We start from the raw sequence: 26,000 nt of genomic DNA, 5'->3' as shown, positions 1-26,000 counted from the left end.
AGTATCACAAATCAAGCCTGTTCAAGACCTACTGTTCTGACATACAGACCTCCTGAAATCCAGATATTATCTCTGTTTATCGAAACTATTTACAATAGCCAAGACATGGAAGCAACCTAAGTGTCCATCGACAGATGAATGCATAAAGAAGATGTAGAATATATACACAATGGAATATTACTCAGCCATAAAAAGGAATGAAATAATGCCACTTGCAGCAACATAGTATGATAATCTCTAGGTTCATCTAAGTGAAATAAGCCAAAGACAAATATCGTATGTATAGATGACAAATATATGATATTGCTTATATGTGGAATCTAAAAAAATGAACACACTTATGGTTACCACAGGGGAAAGTGGGGGGGGGGGAATAAGGAGTTTGCAATTAAAATATAAACAAACACTACTACATATTAAATAAACACAAAGGACCTACTGTATAGCGCAGAGAACTGTACTCAAGATCTTGTAATAACCTATAATGGAAGAGAATGTAAAAAAAAAAAAAATATATATATATATATATACACACACACATATATATATATAAAAAATCTCTTTGCTGTGCACCTGAAACTAACACAACATTGTAAATCAACTATATTTCAATAAAAAGAAATAATTAAAAAAGAATTTCTCCCGTTGCCCTGTTCTATCAGCAGTTATTAGATTTCTCCTTGCCCAGAATTCACATATTCTATACAGCAAGAGACCTGTTCTGAGAGTCAAGCAGCTTTGCTATAAAGAAAGCACCACAGAATCCTGGAATCGAACCTAACCTTTTAGATATCTAATCCAAGGCATTTTCTAGAAAAAAGCAGCCCCAGACCCAAGTGCCCCAGCTAGTTGGTGGCAGAGCTGAGGTCCTTTTCCTTTTAATTTGCCATCTACCAGTTCTGTGCTTTTTGTTTGTTTAAACTTTCCTTCAAAACTGAAAGTCAGAAGAAACAATAAAATTTGAAGGCACAACCTTAAATAGCAGCAAAAAGCAGGAAGATGTCTATGTAGTAGGACAATGGAATTTTCATCTAAGTTCAAGTAATCAATCACAATAAAAGGAACCTACCATCAGGCTAAATTGAATAGCGTAAGAGTGAAGTAAATGGGTAGGACATTGTACAGTATGTTTAGACAACTCCACTGGCATTTCCTACTCCTCATACCCCCGATCCAATCTGGAACAGATTTTGTAATAAGAGAAGGATTACAAGGGACTTCCCTTATCCACACCTTTGTAGTGTGGGGAAGAGGAGGATAGTAGAGAAAAAGCAAGGAAGAGGAGAGAGGAAGGGAGAGTAGAATTATATTTCATTTATATTACTTCATTTATATAACTACTGGTTTTCCTCTTCCTTCATATGTTACTTACAAAGCTGCATTCTTCCATTAGAAATCAATTCAGACATGGTATTAAAAATAAGTGAATAATAACAAATTTTATAAAAATTCCATAAGCTATTTCAAGTTGGATATGCAAATGTTACCATTATTTAAAATCAGTAAATATCAAATGGCAAATTAGAGGTTAGGGGCACAATAAGAAAAGTCAAATGTATAAAACAAGAAGATTTCAATTGCATTCAATTATTTCACCCAATCACCTAGAAGCAAAGATTCTCTCTCAAAAATTGCATTGCCTTCCCAACTCCTTGGAGAGCCAGTTTAGTTAACAGCCTACCTATGCTTCAGAGATGACCACGCAGCTTACATGTCAAACTCATTTTAAAGTGTCAATCATGTCCCTTTCAATCTAATTAGTTTGGAAAGTAGTGTCACTGACCTGGAACTATGCAGACCATTTATTATCATATCATTTGATCAACCTAACACTTTACCTCAGTTGAGTTTGAGACACCTGTAGCCAAAAATGTAATATCCTTTCTCCCACTCATTACTGGTAACTCTCAATACAATTTCCTATTTACAACTCAATTTCTCTCTCTATGAATAAGCATGGCCAACTTCACAGAAGCATCCCCAGAATTTCCCTTCTTTAAGATTTCATGATAATTAAAATAGAAAGGTAAGGGGAATAAGAAAAATAGTTTCTATTTTATCTATATGAATGTATATATATACACACACAAACACAATACCTGAACCAGAAAAAATACATATATATATTTAAAAAAAAAAGATTCGAGTTTTTGATATCCACAAACTGCTGAAAGGAGGGAAGAGGTAGAGCAGAGGAACATGCATATATGCTGGGAGAAATCTGGGACCTTAAACTTGAGGGAAAGCTATTCTTTTTTTTGACACAACACCACCGCCATTTTTATAAAAGGAATCTGTAGGTTATAAACCCAGCATCACCAGATGGGTTTGTGTTATAATAAACAAAAGCTTTTCCAGCTTCATGGTATTTAATTAACAAGGTAATCACTAATTCCTGAGAGGTCAGAGAACGTAGCCTAGTGCCTCTAGGGAAGGCGCTAAAGGCCAGACCACAGTGAGCTTGGAATGAGGCAGGGCTGGGGGAGGGGAGCTGTCCAGGGCAGCACTGGTAGCTGGAAGATACTGGTCCTCAAGCAACAGAGATTACCTAGCCCACTCCCTGGCAAAAGCACGAAAATGACCAAATCTTTGCTTTAGTTTTGCATATTTAAAAACTGATTTGCAAGACAAAAATACAACCGGGTAACTCTGAACCACAGCATAACATATTGAATCAGGGATGAAAAACATACATACATTCATATGCCACCAAAACGTTGTATTTGTATTTTTAAAGGTGGTATTAAAAAAAGAAATATAGCAGTCATATTTAAAGTAATGAGTGTTCACTCTAGAAGACAATCTAAAAGCAGGATGTCAGCGGCCAACGCTTCCGTTCCCGGCCTGTGCTTTCCTTTGGGGAAGCTGCATTTTACCAAAATTCCTGTTTGGAGGCTAAGCAAGATTCTTCATTTACGTTTGCTTGATCAAATAATTATTCGCGAATATGATTTTACATCTGGTCAAATAAAATATGCATATATTTCACACTTACCTTCAGGTGAAGAGCCTGTCTTTTGAGAAAAGACAGCATTTACTTTACTCTTCTTACTGATGTCACTGCTTACAGACAAGCTGGATTGAATTTTTCTATGCATTTTTTGAGAAACGGGTGCTGAAAGTCTTCGATTCTCTGCAGATACATGTTTGGCCCCGTGGTGGATTCCATTTCCATTGCTCAGACTTGGGTGGCCGTTCTTTATCTTGCTTATTTCCTCCTCACTTTCCTGTGCTGCAGTTTGAAGCTGAGGCAAGCGCTGAGGTTGGGCTAAGTGAAGAAAACAGGCAAAGTTTATCCAGTTAAAAAAATGACTATTTGAAAATAATCAAAATAGACTCAGTAACAGACTTTCTTGGATTTTACTCATGATCCTAAAAGTGAAGAGAAAAAAAAAAAATAAAAGGAAAACGTGAATAAACATGAACATAGAGAAAGCATAATTACTAAAAGGGAAAATGGGAAGGGGGTCATCAAGGGTGACTTTCCACAAGGGATATAAAAAGAGGAGAAAAAAAGGTATTTTTTTCCTTTAAAAAATTTAAGTTGCAAATTTGAAAAACATTAATTCAAAACTCATTCAACAGCTAATGTGGATTGTTTTCTAAGTCCCAGGTCCTTTTTTAGGTGCCATAGACTAACAGTATTATAGCAATATCCCTGAAAATGATAAACTGCTCAATTACCTTTTGAGATAAGAGGCAAGGAACAATGAGGTCAGGTATCAAAGCTGGATAAGAGAGAACGAGATAGTTGTTTTTCTTTTTAATTCCACTTTAAATTCTGAAGAAGAAAACCTTTTCCATATTCTTTAATTTGATTTTAAAATAAACCATTTATGGAAAGATAGGAATAGAAAAGAACTTCCTTAATCTGGCAAAACGCATCTAGCAAAATTAAAAGTCAACACTGGAGAAGTGCTCCTGTTTGGCAGGACCAAGAAAACAATGCCCACCTTCACCCTCTTATGCCACATTACACTGGCAAAAACAATAAACACCAAAAAGAAAAAAAACAGGGGTGAGTCCTGGAAAGGAAGAAACAAAATTTCTGAGATGGGTACATAATTGAATATTCCAGGGGAAATCTAAGAGACTGTACATTCTGAAAAACTAAGAATTTAGCAAGACTTACACACGATGAACCATATTCAAACCAACCAAATTCCACAAGCCAACAGTAAGCAACTAGTAAATATGCAAGAAAAATTGAACTCTTCATAGCAACAAAAGAAGAAAAACAAGCCAACAAACAAAAAACCCTATAAGTATCTAGGAATTAAGCTAGAAAAAAGGCGGCAGAGATTTCGTGGCAAAAATTACAAAATATTACTGAAAGACATAAAAGGAAACCCTAATAAATGGAGAGAGTATAAATGTTCATTCTGATAATATGTTAATTTTCCCCAATTTATTTAATGTAATTCCCATAAAATTTCCAAAAGGCTTATTTGTGGAACTTGACGAGCTGATCCCAAATTTTATAAGTAAGAGTACAAGAATCACTAAGGAAATTTTAAGGAAGAAAAAGACAAATGTGGGACTTGACTTACCAGATATAAAGTCTTATTTTAAAACTACAGTAACTGAGACAGTATGGTGGTGGCCCAGGCATAGACATAAACCAATGGAACAGCAGAGAAAGTCCCCAAAATGTATATGTGTGCACATGCAAATGCACGTGTATCTCATACAAAGAAATTTCAGATGGATTAAATGTCTATATATGAAGAGCTTAAAAGAAAATTATAAAAGAACATTTTATTAGCATGACACTAAAAAGGGCAAACTACTTTGACTCTTTGGACAACAAATCACAAAACAAGCGGGTGACTAGTGATCATCTGTCTGCCCAGCATTTCTGAATACGCCCATAGCTTTTGATAACGTGCTCTATCTCTTCCCTACATTCCTCTTGAGTTAGAGGGCACATACGTGACTTACATTCTACCAAGGAGAAGTATGCAGAAGTGCAGAAGGTGCAGAAGTACCAGTGCAAGATGGCAGCCACACCTGGGTCGTGGAGCCTCTCGCACAGACAGCGAAGAAGGCATTTGCTGGTCTTGGCAGTGGGTGCGGTGTCTGGTGTCCACTTCCTAGCAGACCAGTGGGCCTAGGGTGCAGCATTAGTGGGGTTTTCATTAGGGAAGCCCCGTGGAATGGATGGGCATGATCCTTGGCTGTGTAACTCTTGGGAGAATCTATTGCTACTAATACATTTATTTTCTATAAATTAGCTAAAATGGATTCTGCTTTTTGCAGCTAAGAGCCCTGATCTCAACCCAAAATGTTATCTGTTTACATTGGTTAGGTAATGAGGTTCTTAAAATCAACATTTACCTTGCTTGTGTAGCTCCTAAGCAGAGTGACCAATCATAGCATTTCATCAAAACAACAGCAACAACAAAAAACGTTCGGTGTCAAATTTTACTATTATATAATTTCCTGGAATTTTAAAATCTGAAGCTGCTGTTTTAGTCTTTTCTGTTTATGATTATGAACAGTTAGGAAATGTAAATTAAATCTGAATACTAAGAGGTCTTTGACTTAGAAAAAGTATTGCATGCAAAACTGTAACAGTTATACATGGCACTGATAAGTCTAAAATGGACAAATTATCTGTCATCTGGGGACTACCTAAGACTTGGTATATATTTTTTACAAACAAGACAGCTTTCATTTGAGTGACTCTTCAGCACACATTGTTTACTTCCATTCTTGTTCACATATCCTATGTCTCTTAAGGAAAAACATCTTAACATACCAGAATATTTTACTCATGAATGTGCATATTGTAAGAAAAAAAGTTTGGTGTTTTTCTGCTTAATGAAAGCATCCTTTCATACCAAGGCTATTAACAATGATACCCAATTTATAAAACTAATATATGAACTCCTCTTAGAGTTATTCAGTTTTTTAGTGATAAAGGAGAATAGTTTTCTAAACATTTATTATTTGGGAATAACACAAAGTAGCAGCTATAAAATTTATCAAAATGTTCTGTTTTTCTCCTAACTTCTGCTGAAAAGAAAAAAGAAGGTTACTTCTCTGTTTACGAGCTATACATGCCCCTCTCAAAACTGAAATCAACAATCAAGGCTTGTGCAGAAGATCTGTTTCTCATGGGTGTGCAATCACTTAATCCAGAGATTAATTTGCTGCTCCTGTAGCTTCTTGTATCAACTAGAATGACATCCTAATGACTGCTATTGAACATAAAGCTAGTTATGCATATGTATTTAACGGGATGCCAAAGAAGACAGTTAAACCTAATTTGGTGTTCTTTTCAGAGCTCCTTCCAATAATCGCACCAAATAAATGGAATGTTTTGGGCCACTTCTTCTCTGCAAAGAATAATTCAAGCAATCTGAGAGCTGGGTTAAGTTGAAATGTTACTGACCGATGCTGGGGAGACTTATCAATCAAAAAGGCGCTGTCATATTCCATAATCCAAGATCAATTTAAAATTATTATGTAATAAACATTCTCCATAAGTAAAAATAAAGGTGGCAAAAGACATCAGATCTTGCCACCAAATTCTAAAACCGACAGGTCTGACCTTTTCCTACTATCAAAATTGACTTTTTGCAAATTACTGGGTATGGCCAGAGTGATATTCAAACATATCCTAATGATTTATCTACATTTCAATCTTCAAAATGATATCTATTTCTGTTGGCAGATAAATGATAGTACATTCATTTTTGTTTCACTGCCACCTAATTATTTTTAGTGTAGTTTGTATTATGGGTCAAGTAACCAAGTATTATCTCTTCGTTCCAGTTTCTTAACATTATGATTTTGTCAGATACATGCAATATATAAGTCAAATCAAAACTGGATAAACCCTAGATATATGAATTATCTTAAGACATTTAACTTCATTGATCATTTTTCATAGATGTGAATTAAATCTTACAGTAAAAGTACAACTAAAACCAAATCAGGAATGTGATTTTATTCTTGAATAAAGAACAGAAACATCTGACTGATTAAACCATAACTACTTGGTTTTAAACAGATTTCTTTTCCTTATTGTGTAAAAGTTGTGTATGGCTTAAAAAAAAAGCACACTAATATGGAAACGACACAATGCTTCTTAAAACACAAGTGATGCCTAGGGACCCTCACTCTCCCTTTAATGATCCACTGCTCTCATTCAGCTGTCTTTCTTTTTTCAAATCTTTACATATGTGACAGCTCTCAAAAGTAGACCATAGACCATCTGGCATTTTCAGAGGTGTAACTTGTGCAAATTCAGCTCTATTGGGAGTGCACTGCTATCTTCTGCCTGCGTTATAAAGGGACAATAGAATGTAGAACTTATGAGTTGTTTTGAATTATTCATTTTTTTGCCTGTATATTCAAGAAATTTTACAAACTCTGCATTTTGTACTACATAATCACATGCGTTAAAGGTACAAAGAAACTTTTTGACACCTCTTTTCTACAGAAGCCTGGCATTTTGTTTGATATGTGAACATTCAGCATCTGTTATATCATTCTAAACAGGATGGGTGCTTCTACAAAAGACCCCATTTTAAACTTACTCTATATGAGCAAAAAAATGTATTCTTGATATTCAGTAACAAATGCAATACACATCAAAATTTCAAATACCAGTTATATGAACATTCAGCATCTCCAAACCTGGATAGCATTGGTCACCCGCTTACCATATGTGTAAAGAATTTTTTTTTTTAATCATTGTTCACACAATGCACCATGATTGTAATTTTAATATCCATGATGAATAGTTACAAATGTCTTAAGAAATACTGTGCTTTCTAGGTTCAAATGTTTTCAATCAGGAAGGAAACCAATAGAATTAGATCTAGTGATTTTCAATAATAATAAATATGGGAGTAATGAGTCAATAGCATGAACTTCTTTTGATAAATTTTTTTTTTAAAAAAACTGGGTGATATTGGAGCTAGTAATAACTATACTTGAAACTGCAGCTGCTGGAGTAGCGATATAAAGCAACATTCTGCTATAGCGTATAATCTATTAGCATGTGCAAATCGTCTTCAGTCGCTGGTCTCTTTACACAAGTCAGATTTAATAAAATTACAAAAGAATTCTCATGCCATTTAGTCAGTTTAAATGGTTGTTGTACACATACAAAAAAAATCTAAATTAAATGCTTAGGATTTAAAACCGAATTTACTCTTCCTAGGGTTAGTCACAAAGCTTTTATTCGGTACCAAGTACTATGCTACTCCACGGTCACTATGAGACAGACAGACAGACAGACACACACACACACACACACACACACACACACACACACACGCAGACTTTATTTATACATATCTATAACAAAATAGTGTTTTATTATATATACATAAAATATGCATCTACACACAATAATAGCTTTAAAAGTTTCTTACTTCAATATGCACTAATATGACAAAACTATACTACTTTATTGTTATAATCTAAATTTAGGCTAAAATCAACTAAAATAAATGTGCTATTAGACAGCCAGGTATCAGCTTGATGCAAGCCTTTCCCAGTGTGCAGACCCTGGGTGGACCCAGCATCCTAACACACACTCTGGAAGCTCCTGGCATTTTCTATTTCTGTGTCCTTAGTTCCCCTCCAAGGGCCTTCTGATTTTCCATCTTCATTTTATTTAATGTGTATACTAACATACTGAGATATATTTTGGAACTGTAATTTTTTTGGAACCTTGATCATTTGAGAATCCCAATTAAATTCTGATTACATGACTGAGGCCTCACAGGATGGAGGGGACTGTCTTATGATGCTATCACAATGGTTAGCATTTTTAACAGTAATTCCTTTTTAAGTATTGCAAAATAAATCACCAGATGTCAGGGCTTAGATGTACTTCTTCCCAAAACAACACAATACAACTTTTAGAAGTTTGGAGAATTGAGCACTTTCCTCCATTTCATAAAGAACATTTAGGAAGTACTTAAACATCTTTAAGTAGAGCCTGGAAGAGGGTGATTGCTAGCTGTTCACCAGATCCATCCTCCCCATTGTCCCGGGCATGGGGATAACCCATTTCCCAGCCTCCCTTGCAGTTCAGTTCAGCCACATGTCCGTGTTCACTCTGAAGGACTGAGAGAAGAAATTATTCTTGCCACTTCTAGGCCGGGGTCTTAAGACTTTGGTGTGTCCTCCCTATACTATTTTTCTTGCACTTGGGCAACCCAGCTTTGACCACAGCTGAGGGAAATATCTTAAGGGATATTGGAGAAACCGAACAGAAGGAATCTGCATGGCAGCAGGGAACAGAGCCTCTCAGCGACCTGGAATACTCATCTCATACTGTTACATAAGAAATAAACCTTGAGGCGAGCGCTGTGCTCCAGGCGCCACAATCCTGAGGACACGGCCTCTCCGACACCTCCGGCCCAGGGGAATCGGCGGCATCCGCAGCGGGAGCGGCCATAGCCACCTCAGCTCCTCACTCGGGTCCTTTCCATCACCTATACTGAGAGCCTGTCCCGGCCACAGGGACACCTCTTTTGTCCTCCCTCCGAGGCTCACGGGACCGACAGACGGCCGTGGCAACCAAGGGCTGGACTGCGGGCAGCAGCAAGCTGGCTTGCTCTATGCCAACCTGCTTCTCCACCTGTCTCAACAAAACCTGTTCCTACACCTGTAATTTGAAAACGAGACCTTCAAGATGGCAGAGGAGTGAGATGTGGAGATCACTTTCCTCCCCACAAATACATCAGAAATACATCTACATGTGGAACAACTCCTACAGAACACCTACTGAACGCTGGCAGAAGACCTCAGACTTCCCAAAATATATAGATTCTTTTCCTTTTTCTCTTTTTGTAGTGTGTATGTATATGTATGCTTCTTTGTGTGATTTTGTCTAGCTTTGCTTTTACCATTTGTCTTGTCTTGGGTTCTGTCTGTCCATTTTGTTTGTTTCTTTGTTCTCTTTTTTGTATAGTTTTTAGCGCTTGTTATCATTGGTGGATTTGTTTTTTGGTTTGGTTGCTGTCTTCTTTCCTTGTTCCCTTTTAATATTTTTATTACTTTTTAATTTTTAATAATTTTTTAATTTTAATAACTTTATTTTATTTTATTTTTATTTCTTCCTTTTTTTCTGTCTTTTATTCTGGGCCATGTGCTGGCAGGGTCTTGGTGCTCCGGCCAGGTGTCAGGCCTGTGCCTCTGAGGTGGGAGAGCTGAGTTCAGAACATTGGCCCACTAGAGACCTCCCAGCTCCAGGTAATATCAAACGGTGAAAGCTCTCCCAGAGATCTCCACCTCAGTGCTAAGATCCAGCTACACTCAACAATGAGCAAGCTACAGTGCTGGACATCCTATGCCAAACAACTAGCAAGACAGGAACACAACCCCATCCATTAGCAGAGAGGCTGCCTAAAATCATAATAAGTCAACAGACACACCAAAACATACCTCCGGACGTGGTCCTGCCCACGAGAAAGACATGATCCAGCCTCATCCACCAGAACACAGGCACCAGACCCCTCCACCAGGAAGCCAACACAACCCACTGAACCAACCTTAGCCACTGTGGGCAGACACCAAAAACAACAGGAACTACGAACCTGCAGCCTGCCAAAAGGAGACCCCAAACAAAGTAAGTTAAGCAAAATGAGAAGACAGAGAAACACACAGCAGATGAAGGAGCAAGGTAAAAACCCACCGGACCAAACAAATGAAGAGGAAATAGGCAGTCTACCTGAAAAAGAATTCAGAGTAATGACAGTAAAGATGATCCAAAATCTTGGAAAAAGAATGGAGAAAATACAAGAAATGTTTAACAAGGACCTAGAAGAACTAAAGAGCAAACAAACAATGATGAAAAACGTAATAAATGAAATTAAAAATTCTCTACAAGGAATCAATAGCAGAATAACTGAGGCAGAAAAATGGATAAGTGGCCCAGAAGATAAAAGAGTGGAAGTAACTACAGCAGAGCAGAATAAAGGAAAGAGAATGAAAAGAATTGAGGACAGTCTCAGAGATCTCTGGGACAACACTGAACACACCAACATTCCAATTATAGGGGAACCAGAAGAAGAAGAGAAAAAGAAGGGGACTGAGAAAATATTTGAAGAGATTATAGTTGAAAACTTCCCTGATATGGGAAAGGAAATAGTTAATCAAGTCCAGGAAGCACAGAGAGTCCCATAAAGGATAAATCCAAGGAGAAACACTCCAAGAAACATATTAATCAAACTATCAAAAATTAAATACAAAGAAAACATATTAAAAGCAGCAAGGGAAACACAACAAATAACATACAAGGGAATCCCCATAAGGTTAACAGCTGATCTTTCAGCAGAAACTCTGCAAGCCAGAAGGGAGTGGCAGGACATATTTAAATTGATGAAAGGGAAAAACCTACAAACAAGATTACTCTACCCAACAAGGATCTCACTCAGATTCAATGGAGAAATTAAAACCTTTACAGACAAGCAAAAGCTAAGAGAATTCAGTACCACCAAACCAGCTTTACAACAAATGTTAAAGGAACTTCTCTAGGCAGGAAACACAGGAGAAGGAAAAGACCTACAATAACAAACCCAAAACAATTAAGAAAATGGTAATAGGAACATGCATATCGATAACTACCTTAAATGTAACTGGATTAAATGCTCCAACCAAAAGACATAGACTGGCTGAATGGATCCAAAAACAAGACCCATATATATGCTGTCTACAAAAGATACACTTCAGACCTAGGGACACATACAGACTGAAAGTGAGGGGATAGAAAAAGATATTCCATGCAAATGGAAATCAAAAAAAAGCTGGAGTAGGAATTCTCATATCAGACAAAACAGACTTTAAAATAAAGACTATTATAAGAGATAAAGAAGGACACTACATAATGATCAACGGATCAATCCAAGAAGAAGATATAACAATTGTAAATATTTATGCACCCAACATAAACATAGGTGCACCTTAATACATAAGGCAAATGCTAACAGCCAAAAACGGGGAAACTGACAGTAACAACATCATAGTAGGGAACTTTAACATCCCACTTTCACCAATGACAGATCATCCAAAATGAAAATAAGTAAGGAAACACAAGCTTTAAATGATACATTAAACCACACGGACTTAATTGATACTTATAGGCCATTCCATCCAAAACCAACAGAATACACTTTCTTATCAAGTGCTCATGGAACATTCTCCAGGATAGATCATATCTTGGATCACAAATCAAGCCTTGGTAAATTTAAGAAAATTGAAATCATAGAAAATATCTTTTCCAACCACAGTGCTATGAGACTAGATATCAATTACAGGAAAAAAAATCTGTAAAACACTACAAACACATGGAGGCTAAACAATACACTACTAAATAACCAAGAGATCACTAAAGAAGTCAAAGAGGAAATCAAAAAACGCCTAGAAACAAATGACAATGAAAACACAATGACCCAAAAACTACAGGATGCAGCAAAAGCAGTTCAAAGAGGGACGTTTATAGCAATACAAGCCTACCTCAAGAAACAAAAAACATCTCAAATAAACAACCTAACCTTACACCTAAAGCAATTAGAGAAAGAAGAACAAAAAAAACCCAAAGTTAGCAAAAGGAATGAAATCATAAAGATCAGATCAGAAACAAATGAAAAGGAAATGAAGTAAAAGATAGCAATGATCAATAAAAGTAAAAGCTGGTTCTTTGAGAAGATAAACAAAATTGATAAACCATTAGCCACACTAATCAAGAAAAAAAGGGAAAAGACTCAAATCAACAGAATTAGAAATGAAAAAGGAGAAGTAACAACTGACACTGCAGAAATACAAAGGATCATGAGAGATGACTACAAGCAACTATATGCCAATACAGTGGACAACCTGGAAGAAATGAACAAATTCTTAGGAAAGCACAACCTTCCGAGACTGAACCAGGAAGAAATAGAAAATATGAACAGACCAATCACAAGCACTGAAATTGAAACTGTGATTAAAAATCTTCCAACAAACAAAAGCCTAGGACCAGACAGATTCACAGGCGAATTCTGTCAAACATTTAGAGAAGAGCTAACACCTATCCTTCTCAGTCTCTTCCAAAATACAGTAGTGGGAGGACCACTCCCATTCCAAGAGACCACCATCACCCTGATACCAAAACCAGACAAAGATGTCACAAAGAAAGAAAACTATAGGCCAATATCACTGATGAACATAGATGCAGAAATCCTCAACAAAATACTAGCAAACAGATTCCAACAGCACATTAAAAGGATCATACACCATGATCAAGTGGGGTTTATCCCAGGAATGCAAGGATTCTTCAATATACGCAAATCAATCAACGTGATACAGGGTATTACAAACTGAAGGAGAAAAACCATATGATCATCTCAATAGATGCAGAAAAAGCTTTTGACGAAAGTCAACACCTATATATGATAAAAACCCTTCAGAAAGTAGGCATGGAGGGAACTTACTTCAACATAATAAAGGCCATATATGACAAGCCCACAGCCAACATCGTTCTCAATGGGGAAAAACTGAAACCATTTCTTCTAAGATCAGGACCACTATTAAGATCACTCTCACCACTATTATTCAACACAGTTTTGGAAGTTTTAGCCACAGCAATCAGAGAAGAAAAAGAAATAAAAGGAATCCAAATCAGAAAAGAAGAAGTAAAGCTGTGACTGTTTGCAGATGACATGATACTATACATAGAGAATCCTAAAGATGCTACCAGAAAACTACTAGAGCTAATCAATGAATTTGGTAAAGTAGCAGGATACAAAATTAATGCACAGAAATCTCTTGCATTACTATACACTAATGATGAAAAATCTGAAAGAGAAATTAAGGAAACACTCCCATTTACCATTGCAACAAAAAGAGTAAAATACCTAGGATTAAACCTACCTAAGGAGACAAAAGACCTGTATACAGATAACTATAAGACACTGATGAAAGAAATTAAAGAGGATACAAACAGATGGAGAGATATACCATGTTCTTGGATTAGAAGAATCAGTATTGTGAAAATGACTATACTACCCAAAGGAATCTACAGATTCAATGCAATCCCTATCAAACTACCACTGGCATTTTTCACAGAACTAGAACAAAAAATTGCACAATTTGTATGGAAAACACAAAAGACCCCGAATAGCCAAAGCAATCTTGAGAAAGAAAAACAGAGCTGGAAGAAACAGGCTCTTGGACTTCACACTATACTACAAAGCTACAGTAATCAATACAGTATGGTACAGGCACAAAAACAGATATATGACCCAGCAATCCCACTACTAGGCATATACCCTGAGAAAACCATAATTCAAAAAGAGTCATGTACCAAAGTGTTCATTGCAGCTCTATTTACAATCGCCAGGAGATGGAAGCAACCTAAGTGTTCATCATTGGATGAATGGATAAAGAAGATGTGGCACATACATACAATGGAATATTACTCAGCCATAAAAAGAAACGAAATCAAGTTATTTGTAGTGAGGTGGATGGACCTAGAGTCTGTCATACAGAGTGAAGTAAGTCAGAAAGAGAAAAACAAATACCCTATGCTAACACATATATATGGAATCTAAGAAAAAAAATGTCATGAAGAACCTAGGGGGAAGACAGGAATAAAGACACAGAACTACTAGAGAATGGACTTGAGGATATGGGGAAGGGGAAGGGGAAGCTGTGACAAAGTGAGAGAGTGGCATGGACATATATACACTACCAAACATAAAATAGATAGCTAGTGGGAAGCAGCCACATAGCACAAGGAGATCAGCTTCGTGCTTTTTGACCACCTAGAGGGGTCGGATAGAGAGGGAGACGCAAGAGGGAAGTGATATCAGAACATATGTATATGTATAACTGATTCACTTTGTTATAAAGCAGAAACTAACACACCATTGTAAAGCAATTATACTCCAATAAAGATGTTAAAAAAAAAAAAGAAAAAAAAGAAAAAAAAGAAATATAGATCAATGGAACAGAATAGAAAGCCCAGAGATAAACCCACACACATATGGTCACCTTATTTTTGATAAAGTAGGCAAGAATATACAGTGGAGAAAAGACAACCTCTTCAGTAAGTGGTGTTGGGAAAACTGGACAGCTACTTGTAAAAGAATGAAATTAGAACACTCCCTAACCATACACACAAAAAAACTCAAAACGGATTAAAGACCTAAATGTAAGGCCAGACACTATAAAACTCTTAGAGGAAAACATAGGCAGAACACTCTATGACATAAATCACAGCAAGATCCTTTTGGGCCCACCTCCTAGAGAAATGGAAATCACAGCAAGATCCTTTTGACCCACCTCCTAGAGAAATGGAAATAAAAACAAAAATAAACAAATGGGACGTACTGAAACTTAAAAGCTGTTGCACAGCAAAGGAAAACATAAACAAGACGAAAAGACAGCCCTCAGAATGGGAGAAAATATTTGCAAACGAAGCAACTGACAAAGAATTAATCTCCAAAATTTACAAGCAGCTCATGCAGGTCAATATAAAAAAAACAAACAGCCCCATCCAAAAATGGGCAGAAGGCCTAAATAGACATTTCTCCAAAGAAGATATACAGACTGCCAACAAACACATGAAAGAATGCTCAACATCACTAATCACTAAACTACAGTGAGGTATCACCTGACACCAGTCAAATGGCCATCATCAAAAAAATCCAAAAACAATAAATGCTGGAGAGGGTGTGGAGAAAAGGGAACCCTCTTGCACTGTTGGTGAGAATGTAAATTGATACAGCCACTATGGAGAACAGTATGGAGGTTCCTTAAAAAACGAAAAATAGAACTACCATATGACCCCGAAATCCCACTACTGGGCATATACCCTGAGAAAACCATAATTCAAAAAGAGTCATGTACCACAATGTTCATTGCAGCTCTATTTACAATAGCCAGGACATGGAAGCAACCTAAGTGTCCATCGACTACTAGAGAGTGGACTTGAGGACACAGGGGAGGGGAAGGGTAAGCTGGGACAAAGTGGAAGAGTGGCATGGACATATATACACTACCAAATGTAAAATAGATAGCTAGTGGGAAGCAGCCACGTAGCACAGGGAGATCAGCTGGTGCTTTGTGACCACCTAGAGGGGTGGGATAGGGAGGGCGGGAGGGAGATGCAAGAGGGAGGGCATATGAAGATATATGTATATGTATAGCTGATTCACTTTGTTATAAAGCAGAAACTGACGCACCGCTGTAAAGCAATTATACTCCAATAAAGATGTTAAAAAAAATAAACTTTGAGTTAGCCATGGAATTAATGCTGGGACTCATTTTAAAACATTCATAGCTTCTATCAAAGCCTATGAACAACTATGTATAGTATATCAACATATAATGTATGTAAATTGTCCCTAGCCCAAATGACCCAAAAGACACCACTCTTCCCTAGCAAGAAAGAAACAAAATATATTAGTAGCAGTGGAAAGACCACTGCCAAATCCACAGCCTCTGGTGGATCTTAGAAAGCAGCAGCTCAGCTTTATAACACAGGATCCGACTATCACTGAGGGATAGTCATGCATCACGCAGTTCTGTAGGAAAAGTACCCCAGCCTTCAGCTGCCATTCGGGGACAGTGATACAACCCTGTCAAATTTCTTCCTTTACGGTGGCTGGAAGGAGAGCCAGCAGGGTGACCATCCACCACAGTTTACTCAGGACTGAGGGAGGTGCTGAGAGGTAGAACAGTGGTTTTAGAACCAGGACAGTCCCAGGCAAGCTAGGACCAGTCGGTCTCCTTTATATCAGGAACAATCGGTACACAAGTGTCTTCTTCAACAAGATACTGCCAACAACAGATGGTGGGACGCGCGCAGGCTTTGACAAACAAGACCCACTAGGGTTTGAATTCTGGAGTCAGTATTTCCTGGTTCTGTGAGCTTGAGAAAGGTATTACATCTCCCTGGGCAGTAGGACCTTCACTGGCAAAATGATAGATCTTCATGGGCCTGGGGAGGTTTATCTTCCCAGTTCCACCCCATTGATTTCTCCCTCTTCACTTTTCCCTACTTAATCCCCTCCCCCGCCATTTCTTTCTGATTTATTACTTGCCTTTTATTTTTTATTCTGTTACCAGGTGCTCTATTTCCCCCCTATAAATCAACCCCAAACCTTCTTGTAAATAAACAGGCTTCAAATAAATATACAAACAGAAGAATAAATTCAACAATAAAGATCATTAAAGAAAGCGAGGTACACTTTCTTTTAATATTTGCATGTATTACTGAAAAGTCCCCAGACAGTACATCAATGAATAACACAAATTTTATTATATCCCATCCAAGTGGAGCTTTTCTCTCATGCTTGTTTTTATCCTCGAATGGATGACAAATTTGGCCTTACTTTACACCAGCTATTGAATATCAGTTTCTAGCTAACTTATCTGGATAATAGAAGCTCACCACCCATATATTCAAAAATAGAATATTTTCAGTTTAACTTAGCAGCTTTCATTATGGATTGCTGTCTACAAGCTTCATTTATATATTAAAAGAGCATATCATCCTCCCATCTAATCCCATAGTGAAGATGAGACCTCTGGTTGCTGTGGTCTCCTTCGTTCACTGACTCGATAGGTATTTCCCTCATTTGAGTCAACTGATAAAGTGACCTCTGCACAATTATTTATCATTGTATAATAAATATCTAAATAAATGTATATGTGCTTATATTTTGCAGAAAATCAATAGCTTAAATGGTGTTTTTTGTATGACTGAAAATACATTAATAAAAAATAGCACAAAGACACAATCTTCCAAAAACCTATTTTACATACTGCAATATTTTTTAATATGGTAACTTTAAAAGGGATGTAATGCCTTCATGTTCTTTTGAAGAATGACTCCTGAGTTTTCTAATAGGTAATAATGGGCATATTCAGGACAAATATATATATATATATATCACATATACTTTTTTTAGGTATAAAAAGGCATTTCCTTTGTTGTCATTGTTGTTTTTAAGATCGATAGTGGGCAAGCAGAAGTTTGAAAAGTCCTACTGTTCCTGTGTTATGTTTCAACAAATAGAAGTTTTCCTCAGAATTCTCAAAACAATAGCAAGTCAGGAAGTATTAAGTAGCTACACCTCACTTCAATTTTCAGACCATTAGTTAAACATTTCTTTGATCTTGCTAGTGTTTCACCATGAGGTTTATAGAAAAAGATTTTTTAAACCATTATTATTTGTTTTTAGAAGTAATCACTTGATCTATCACAATGGGATAGAACATATTCAAGTATTACCTTTTTAAATAACGCATCAGAAATGCTTAACCAAGTCACCATTTACAAACATTAAGCGACATATACTATAGTAAAATGAGGGTAGTTGGCAACTAAAAAAGCAAATACTGAAAATCCCAAACACTTGAAACTTCAGAATTCACCCAGAGTCTTTACACACTGATTACAGCTTTCAAGGACCACAAAGCATGTAAGAAGACATCCCGTTAGGAAGCGTGCAGCTCTCTTAGGTTTTAACTTAATATACACATTGACACGCTTGGATAGGTGCAGACTGCTTTCTGACGTAGGTCCTCGACCCAGCCTGCCTCTGGGTGCCTTCAGCCCTTCTCTATATGATAAGGCTCTCTGGTACGGCAAGGTACAAGTCAAAAACCTTGAAACGAAGGTCTGTGATATAATATAAAAACCTGCATCAGGAGTAGGTTATTAAAATGGGAAACTAAGTAAAGCCAAAACTAAGTTTGGGGAAAATGAGGATCACTCCATCCTAGCTGGAAAATAAGCTGTCAGTATGAAACAGTAGCAAAGTAGCTAGTTAAAATAGCAGTCGTCAGTCCTTGGGACACAGATTGCCTGCACAGGAAGGCTGGAGCTTTACGGGACTTTGCAGAAATCTGCCCGTATATTGGTATACTGGATTTCTCATGGCTTTCAGTAGCTGCTACAATAAAACAACAAACTCGATTCTAGCTGGCCAACATAAAAGCTGACTAGAAAATGCGGACAGTTTTATTAAAGAAAGCTTTTTTTTACCTGCAAGCAACATGGGCAAAGACAGTATCACACAAATAAATTTGCTACTCTGTAAACCGAAAAAGGTACTGCTTTCTGTAGAGACAAATTTCAAAAAGCCTTCCTTGCCTGAGCGCAAACCTTAGTGAGTAGAGCAAGGGCTAGATTTTGGCCCCCACTTGCCTTTGTGCAACTCACAGATATAAACCCGTAAGAAATAGCCCTGGTAGCCAGTAATGTCGGACCACTAAAGTTCAGATATGTTACCTGAATTTCAGCAGCCAAATTATTTGTTACAGTCTGAATGCAGTGTGCTGACTGGGTAAATGTGAAGTGCTGGAAAATGGAATAAGGGGATATTAAGGAGGCGCAAGAGCTGCGGAAGCCTGAAACTCCAGGCTCTCTCAAGTGCCTTTCCTACTAAGTAGTTCATGCAACTCATTCACAAGGGATACAGCCTGGGGAAGGAGCCTGGGGAAGCATACAGCCTGGGTCAAGCTTCACCACCCACGTAAGTAGAGCTAGTGACAGGAAGCCATTAGATCAAGACTAAAGGAGACAGAGGGATCCCTGAACTCTGAAACTAAAGTGGCAAGGCAAGGGACCAGAGTCAAAGGTCATTATTTGACACACAACTTTTGTGCCAGAAAATGAAGTATGCCACCCCTACCTCCAAAAAAAGGATATTGATAAGCACCTAACAAAGATGTTAAAGAATTTATATTGCTAGAAAAAAAAAAAATCCCTAGCCTAGCAAATAAAGACCTGTAACTTGTTCTACCCTAAGGCAATCCCTGAATCTAAGTCCTTGTTACCAACAAGAAAAAAACTGCTAAGGCCCCTGCTAGGGAATTCTCCCCAAAGCCCTTCTCAGAGATGGCCATGAAGGTGACCCAACAAGGGAAAACTTCTTAGCAGGTAATCCTCGGGTAATCCTTGGGAATCCATCCACTGGCCACAAAACCCAAGGTTAGGGAAGAAGCTGAATAGAGATGCTTAGATGACAGTCCCTGACCACAGCATCTTCTGGACTATCCTGAATCAGGGGAATACGGATATTCCTTAGACCAGGGCTGTAGCTGAGTTTACATGGCAGCTATCCTATACTTCCTTCACCCTTATACAATCACATACGTTTTAAGCCATAATTTCCAAGATCATGAGTCACTATGTCCAAATTTGATTGAGACCAGATTTCTGGGTCATTCCAGAGGAATAAAGGTCACCCAGAGATCTGTGGAACAGCCATATGACAATAGCTCTAGATATATCATCGGGATGTAACTTTGATTTGTCTCTCATTAGGCAGAGGCAGAGTACATAATGTTTGTTCAAAAGATAACTGGATTTCATTAGGTAGGAGTATTTTGAAATGATATGTAGGGAAAAAAACTATATCTGTGTAGACACACACAGAAATGTGTGCCAGTCAAACGGGGACTGGACCATAGTAGACACCTATTCTTGGTCCACCCAATGCCCCCTTTCTTCTGGTGGCTGTACAGGTATTAATGAGAGTGGGACCTCCATTTGCTGACAAGAACCCTAATATTTTCTGTTACATAGGTTTTGTACACAGAGCTTGACAACTCTAGGCATTTGCTGACTTGCCTTTGATTATACAGCAAGTGCCTTAAGGGCAAGATTCCGTCTTCTCAGAGTTCCATCAACCTTATCAGGCACATACCTGCTGACAAAACGCCTTGTACGATGTTCAGCACCCAGTGGACACCCAGTGAAAATTAACTGATGATGATAAATTATACTAGCTTTTAAGCTGTCACTTGATCCCAGTATATAACAACCTTCCTGAATAAATCAAGCAACAGTTTGGTATTCAATATCATTATAAACTTCATCCTTCCCCTTCACGAGTCTAGGGAATTGCTGTAAAAGCATAATATAAGGATGGTGAAGCTACAGCAAGGATTTAAGAAACTCTGTTATAACAAGGGAATTAAAGATTCAGTTAGAGATATCAAACTATGTGTAGGGAAATGCATCAAAAATACTAGTTAAGTGACCTTTTTGAAAACAGCCTAGGAAAAGTCAGTACCAAATTATAGAGCAAAAAGTTTTTCCCCCTCCCTATAATAAAAGTAAATCCAACTTAATGTACAAGTAAAACTGGTATCTCCTTCAGATTACAGGAGTGGCAATGCAAATGAAGTTCCAGTTAGGAGATATGAAATTAGGGAGAGGAAACTATGAATTGCTAACTGAACGTTTAAAAAGTCCATTTATTTCCAATAGCTTATACAAGTGAATCAGAAAAAAAAGTAAATTCTGTTACTATGAATTCCTCAGAGCTTTAATAGAGCACATAACCGTTAAAGTTCATTGGTATTTGTTATTAGTACGGCTTTTCATTCTTCAACAAATTCTTTTAAGATATGGCCCAAGACAAGGAAACCTTTGTACTTAACTTTTTTTTTTTTTTTTTTTTTTTTTGTGGTACGCGGGCCTCTCACTGTTGTGGCCTCTCCCGTTGCGGAGCACAGGCTCCGGACGCGCAGGCTCAGCGGCCATGGCTCACGGGCCCAGCCGCTCCGTGGCATGTGGGATCTTCCCAGAACCGGGGCACGAACCCGTGTTCCCTGCGTCGGCAGGCAGACTCTCAACCACTGCACCACCAGGGAAGCCCTGTACTTAACTTTTAATAGCAGTTCTCATTATAGATGATGCTGTCTCTGACATAATTTGAAAATAGGTCTCCAAGCAAAGTTTTCAGAATTGACAGGAAGACTGGGATGGTCCTAACTGTCATGTCCAACCCTAATAGGAGATCCTGTGTGTTTCCTCCATAAGGAAGTAACAAATAAGCTGCTTATCCCAGAAACTAACTAACAACAATATTCAGAATAATGGTGCAATACAGTTTTCTAAACCTGTAGAGGTAGATTCACATATATGAATTTAAAATTCTTTCTTATATGTGAACAATATATTATAAACTTAAACATATTGGAAAGGTTTCAATATGCAAGTGAATAAGTGAAAATAACACTATTTTCTCATTATCTTGTCTCCTCCTGCGATAAAAGCTCTCCCCGCACCTCCTTACAGGGCTGCTTTAAATTTTTGGAGACTGATTGGAGGAATGTGAATTTTAGATTCTTGTCCTCACCAATGTATCAAGACAATTTTAGCCTCTGTGAGAATAAAATGTTTCCCAAACATAAGCACCAGGAAATGACTAAACACAGAGGAACAAACTCATTAACCACATTTAAAGATGAATATGATTGAGACCATTTATACAAACATTTCTTCCTCTGATTTTGCCATTACAACATACAAAATCCATCAAGGTACCTTTGGCTGCATACTATTGATAAATTAAATAGGTTATTATAAAATATTTGTTGAGTATATACTCTAGTCCCAGCCTTTGTTCTAGGCATAAGGGATTTACAATGAACAAAATGTACAAAGACCTTGCCCTCACAGAGCTTTTGGATACCCATTATCTTGCATAAAAAGAAATCCAAACACGGTAGCTCTAGTATTATTAATTTCACAGGTTCTTTCGATATATTTTCACCACCATCCTTGGCATGTCAACTTTCCCATCTGACTGTTCCCTTCATAGTTACAAGACTCCCTGACACCGGTCCAGGCACCATATCCAGAGATGATGACAGTCCTTGAAAAAAAGAGGGAGCTCCTTCCAGCTGTCCCTTTTAAGAATATAAAAATACCATTCCCAGAAACCCTCCAGGAGACATCCCTCAAGGTTCATTTGTTAGCACTGCATAACATGCTGACCCCAAATCTCCTTCCTTTCTACCCCTAGAGCAAAATTTGTTTAAAGGTCTGCCCTCTCGACCAGACTGCAGGCTCCTCTGTAGCAAGAAACATGTCATTCATGCACTTGTATAGTCACTCAATGAGCATTTATTAAGTGCTGAAGTGCCCATCACTTCAGAATATCTGCTCCAGCACTTTGAACAGTGGTCACTTAGAAAAAATGAAGGAATGACACAAGAAAAAAATAATGCTCATTTTACAGCTCCCAATTTCAGCCATTTAAATAAAATCTTAATAAGTACATACTGTATACCTAGAAAAGTAAACAAGGGAAACATAAGCACAATTGCCTTCTCCCATACCTCCCTGATATAATGACTTCTTCTACTTAGTGATTTTTAGAACCTGTAGCAACTACCTTCATCCTCCAAAGCTCCACAACTATTCCACACGTTTAAACGGCCAATTATTATTTGTAATTCAAAAGGATTGGAAAAATGAGAATGTCAAGTTTATTCATCACCACTGACCTCATATTATTTACTCAAAAGAACGATGCTCTGTTTTCCAATAGTAGACAAAAACACACAAATAATAACTGGAGCCAGTAGAAAAAAACTAAGATTGTTATCTTAGCGCTTGAAGATAAAAGAGTGGGTGGAAGTGCTTATTATCTATGAAATTATGTCTTCTTTATGTGTTATGCCTGCTTTTGCCAAGTATTTATTGAACATCTACTATGTATCAGACAGAGTACTGAGACTAAATAGAGGTGAAAAAAGGACTTTAAACATTAAAAAAAATAAATAGAATATGCAATTTAAAATGATGGTAAGTACTATAAAGGAAAAGTACTGCTACCAGAGAGAATAACAAGGGAAACTATTTTGGTCTGGATAGCTAGGAATGGCATTTCTACAGAGATCTGAAGGGGAAGGGGCCTTGCAAAGAGGAGTAACAGGGTTTCAGGCCAGGTTAACAACTCATGACAAGCCCTGAAGCAGAAGAGGGCTCAGCACATTTGCTAAACTGATGGGAAGCCAGTTTGGCTGGAGAATATTACACAGTCCTTTGGACCACATATTTATTGCCTAATTCAACTTATAAACAAATATAGTAGAAAAATGATAGACTGTGCTTCCATAAACAATTCCTGACAATATTTTTCAGATATTATGCTTCTTTACTATATAAGCCGTTATTATAATAAATTATTCACTTATAAGACCACTCTCGGTATAACTGACCAGAAATTGGCTTAAATACTTACTGTGAATAAAGACACTCTCAATAAAAGGGTTCTTAGGAAGTTACATAAAGGGGCCATCAACTGCATATAAATGTAAAATACAATTTGGAATATTAGGAAACATTTATAGAAATCTTATCCTTTAATTACCTTCCAAGAAAGAAACACATACATCCATTTCCCTGAAATGCACAAATCTGTTTATATTGAAATTGGGTGAAAATTGTTCTGAGGCTAAAGAGAATTGCATGAATTATTTGATGTTCTTTAATAGTAAAATGAATGGTTGTGAGGGAATCTTGCTACTATTCTCATGAATCTGCACAGATTTTAGAAATAACACTATCACTCTGATTTGTCCTAATCTTCATATTTTATTCCAATTTCCTAAATCAGATTCCATTACTCAGTTAAAACACAATTCTCTAGCAGTAAGTCTCAACCTTTTTCCAACTCCACAGGGTTTATTTGAGCAACACACATGCTTTAGTAACATCTTGGTGAGGTTCCAAAAAACATACTCTCCCTCCAGGGATTCTCCTTGTCTCTTGCCTCGTGCACTCCACTGGAGAAAGAATCAGAATTCTAATACCAGAACCACAGGTGGGTAGAATGCTGACCAAAGCAATTTTTATCATGAAGATAAACTCTTAAGGGAGATCAAAATGGGCAACTGGACAGTGAATTGAATAAATGTATCTACCTGGGGACTTTAAAATTCCTATTAATTTCTAGTAATTATTTTCTATTAATATGGCCTTTCAAATCCCACACTGTGGTTTACAAATTGCAAGGGGTAACTAGATATTCTCATTGATAATCAAAGACCATTTTCAAAAATTATAGCCTTGCTCCTGCCACTAACTACCTGATTATCTTTGGACAAACTGTTTATTTCTTTCTGCTTACTGAAAAAATAGAGGTTGAATGCACTGATCTCTAAGGCACCTTCCTTAATTTTAATATTACAAGAGTATAGCTCCATGATTCACTGTCAACATGTAGAAAAACAATGTATATATGACATGATATCTAGAAAACAATCCAAAAAGAATCAGTTTAAGTACCCACCTCATTAGGACCTTGTCATTTAAAATCTAAGCCACCTGGATAATATCTATTAACACAGTTGTTAAAATTTTCTTCTTTCTCTAGAGAAAGAAGTATGAGGCGGGGAGAAGGTGTGACACCTTAAATAGAGGGACCTTCATTGGGAGCCAGACTAACCTGAAGGAGTCGTAGTAGCGATTGAGCTCTTTTCTGTCCACCTACAGCCAACAATGACTAATTGAACTAGCTTCATTAGCCCCTCTGCTCTCAGCCAGTTGTTGGGAGTTCAGGAATGCTACTAGGGACTATGGTAGCCGACAGGAGGTAAGATGAAATCTCTTCCATTTGTTTTTTTTCCAAAACTGGAAAACTAATGAGCAAGAAAAATATAAAAGTAAGTACTTTTCTCTGGTTTGTGATATTTGGTTCATGACCATCAATGATTAAGGGGAAAGGAGGTTGGGACTGCGTCTGTGTCTTGTCATGCAGGGAGTTAACTGTCACCAAGCACCCTGTGGTCAGTATGTCACTTGCTCCCATGCTCTGCCATTCCAGGTGTCCGAGGTCTGGAGCCTCCCTGGTTTAAATTCTCTAGAGCATCACTCTTTTGTGTCTTGTGAGGGTTGGAGTGGGAGTAGCACAGCTGCTCAGATTCAGTGGGTGGAAGGGACCTGATGGTCTAAGCCTTGTGTATGCAAACTTTCCACCTTCCCTCTTCTTCTCAGTCCAAATTTCACCCCAGATTCCAAGATCCCAGGTGTCTCCAAATCTTGAACTTTTAGGGGGTATTAAGTACCGTATTGCATTATACTGACACTTCAGTTCTGGCTTTCAGTGCTACAAACTCAGTTATTATTTTTCCATCTACTTTCCATCATTCAGAAAGCTCTTAACATTTCTGATCCACTGTTGTGTCCTTGTCTGTTCTCTATTTAAATGTGTCTTTTTTAATATTATTAATTTACTATC

The 26,000-nt window shown here is 37.5% G+C and overlaps 1 protein-coding gene across 1 annotated transcript in view; it reads right to left on the bottom strand.

The window, feature by feature from the left end:
* The window catches only part of MDFIC (MyoD family inhibitor domain containing), a 99,654-nt gene that overhangs the window by 33,653 nt on the left and 40,001 nt on the right, over positions 1 to 26,000 (bottom strand). Inside the window, exon 4 of the mRNA XM_060019953.1 lies at positions 2,996 to 3,268. Coding sequence (XP_059875936.1) covers positions 2,996 to 3,268 — 273 coding nt within the window. The remainder of the gene's footprint in view (positions 1 to 2,995; positions 3,269 to 26,000) is intronic.

The sequence above is a fragment of the Delphinus delphis genome, chromosome 9 (genome assembly GCF_949987515.2).
Source record: "Delphinus delphis chromosome 9, mDelDel1.2, whole genome shotgun sequence".
NCBI lineage: Eukaryota > Metazoa > Chordata > Mammalia > Artiodactyla > Delphinidae > Delphinus > Delphinus delphis.
Note: the sequence above shows the minus strand (reverse complement) of the source record. Positions and strands in the feature narration are given on the sequence as shown.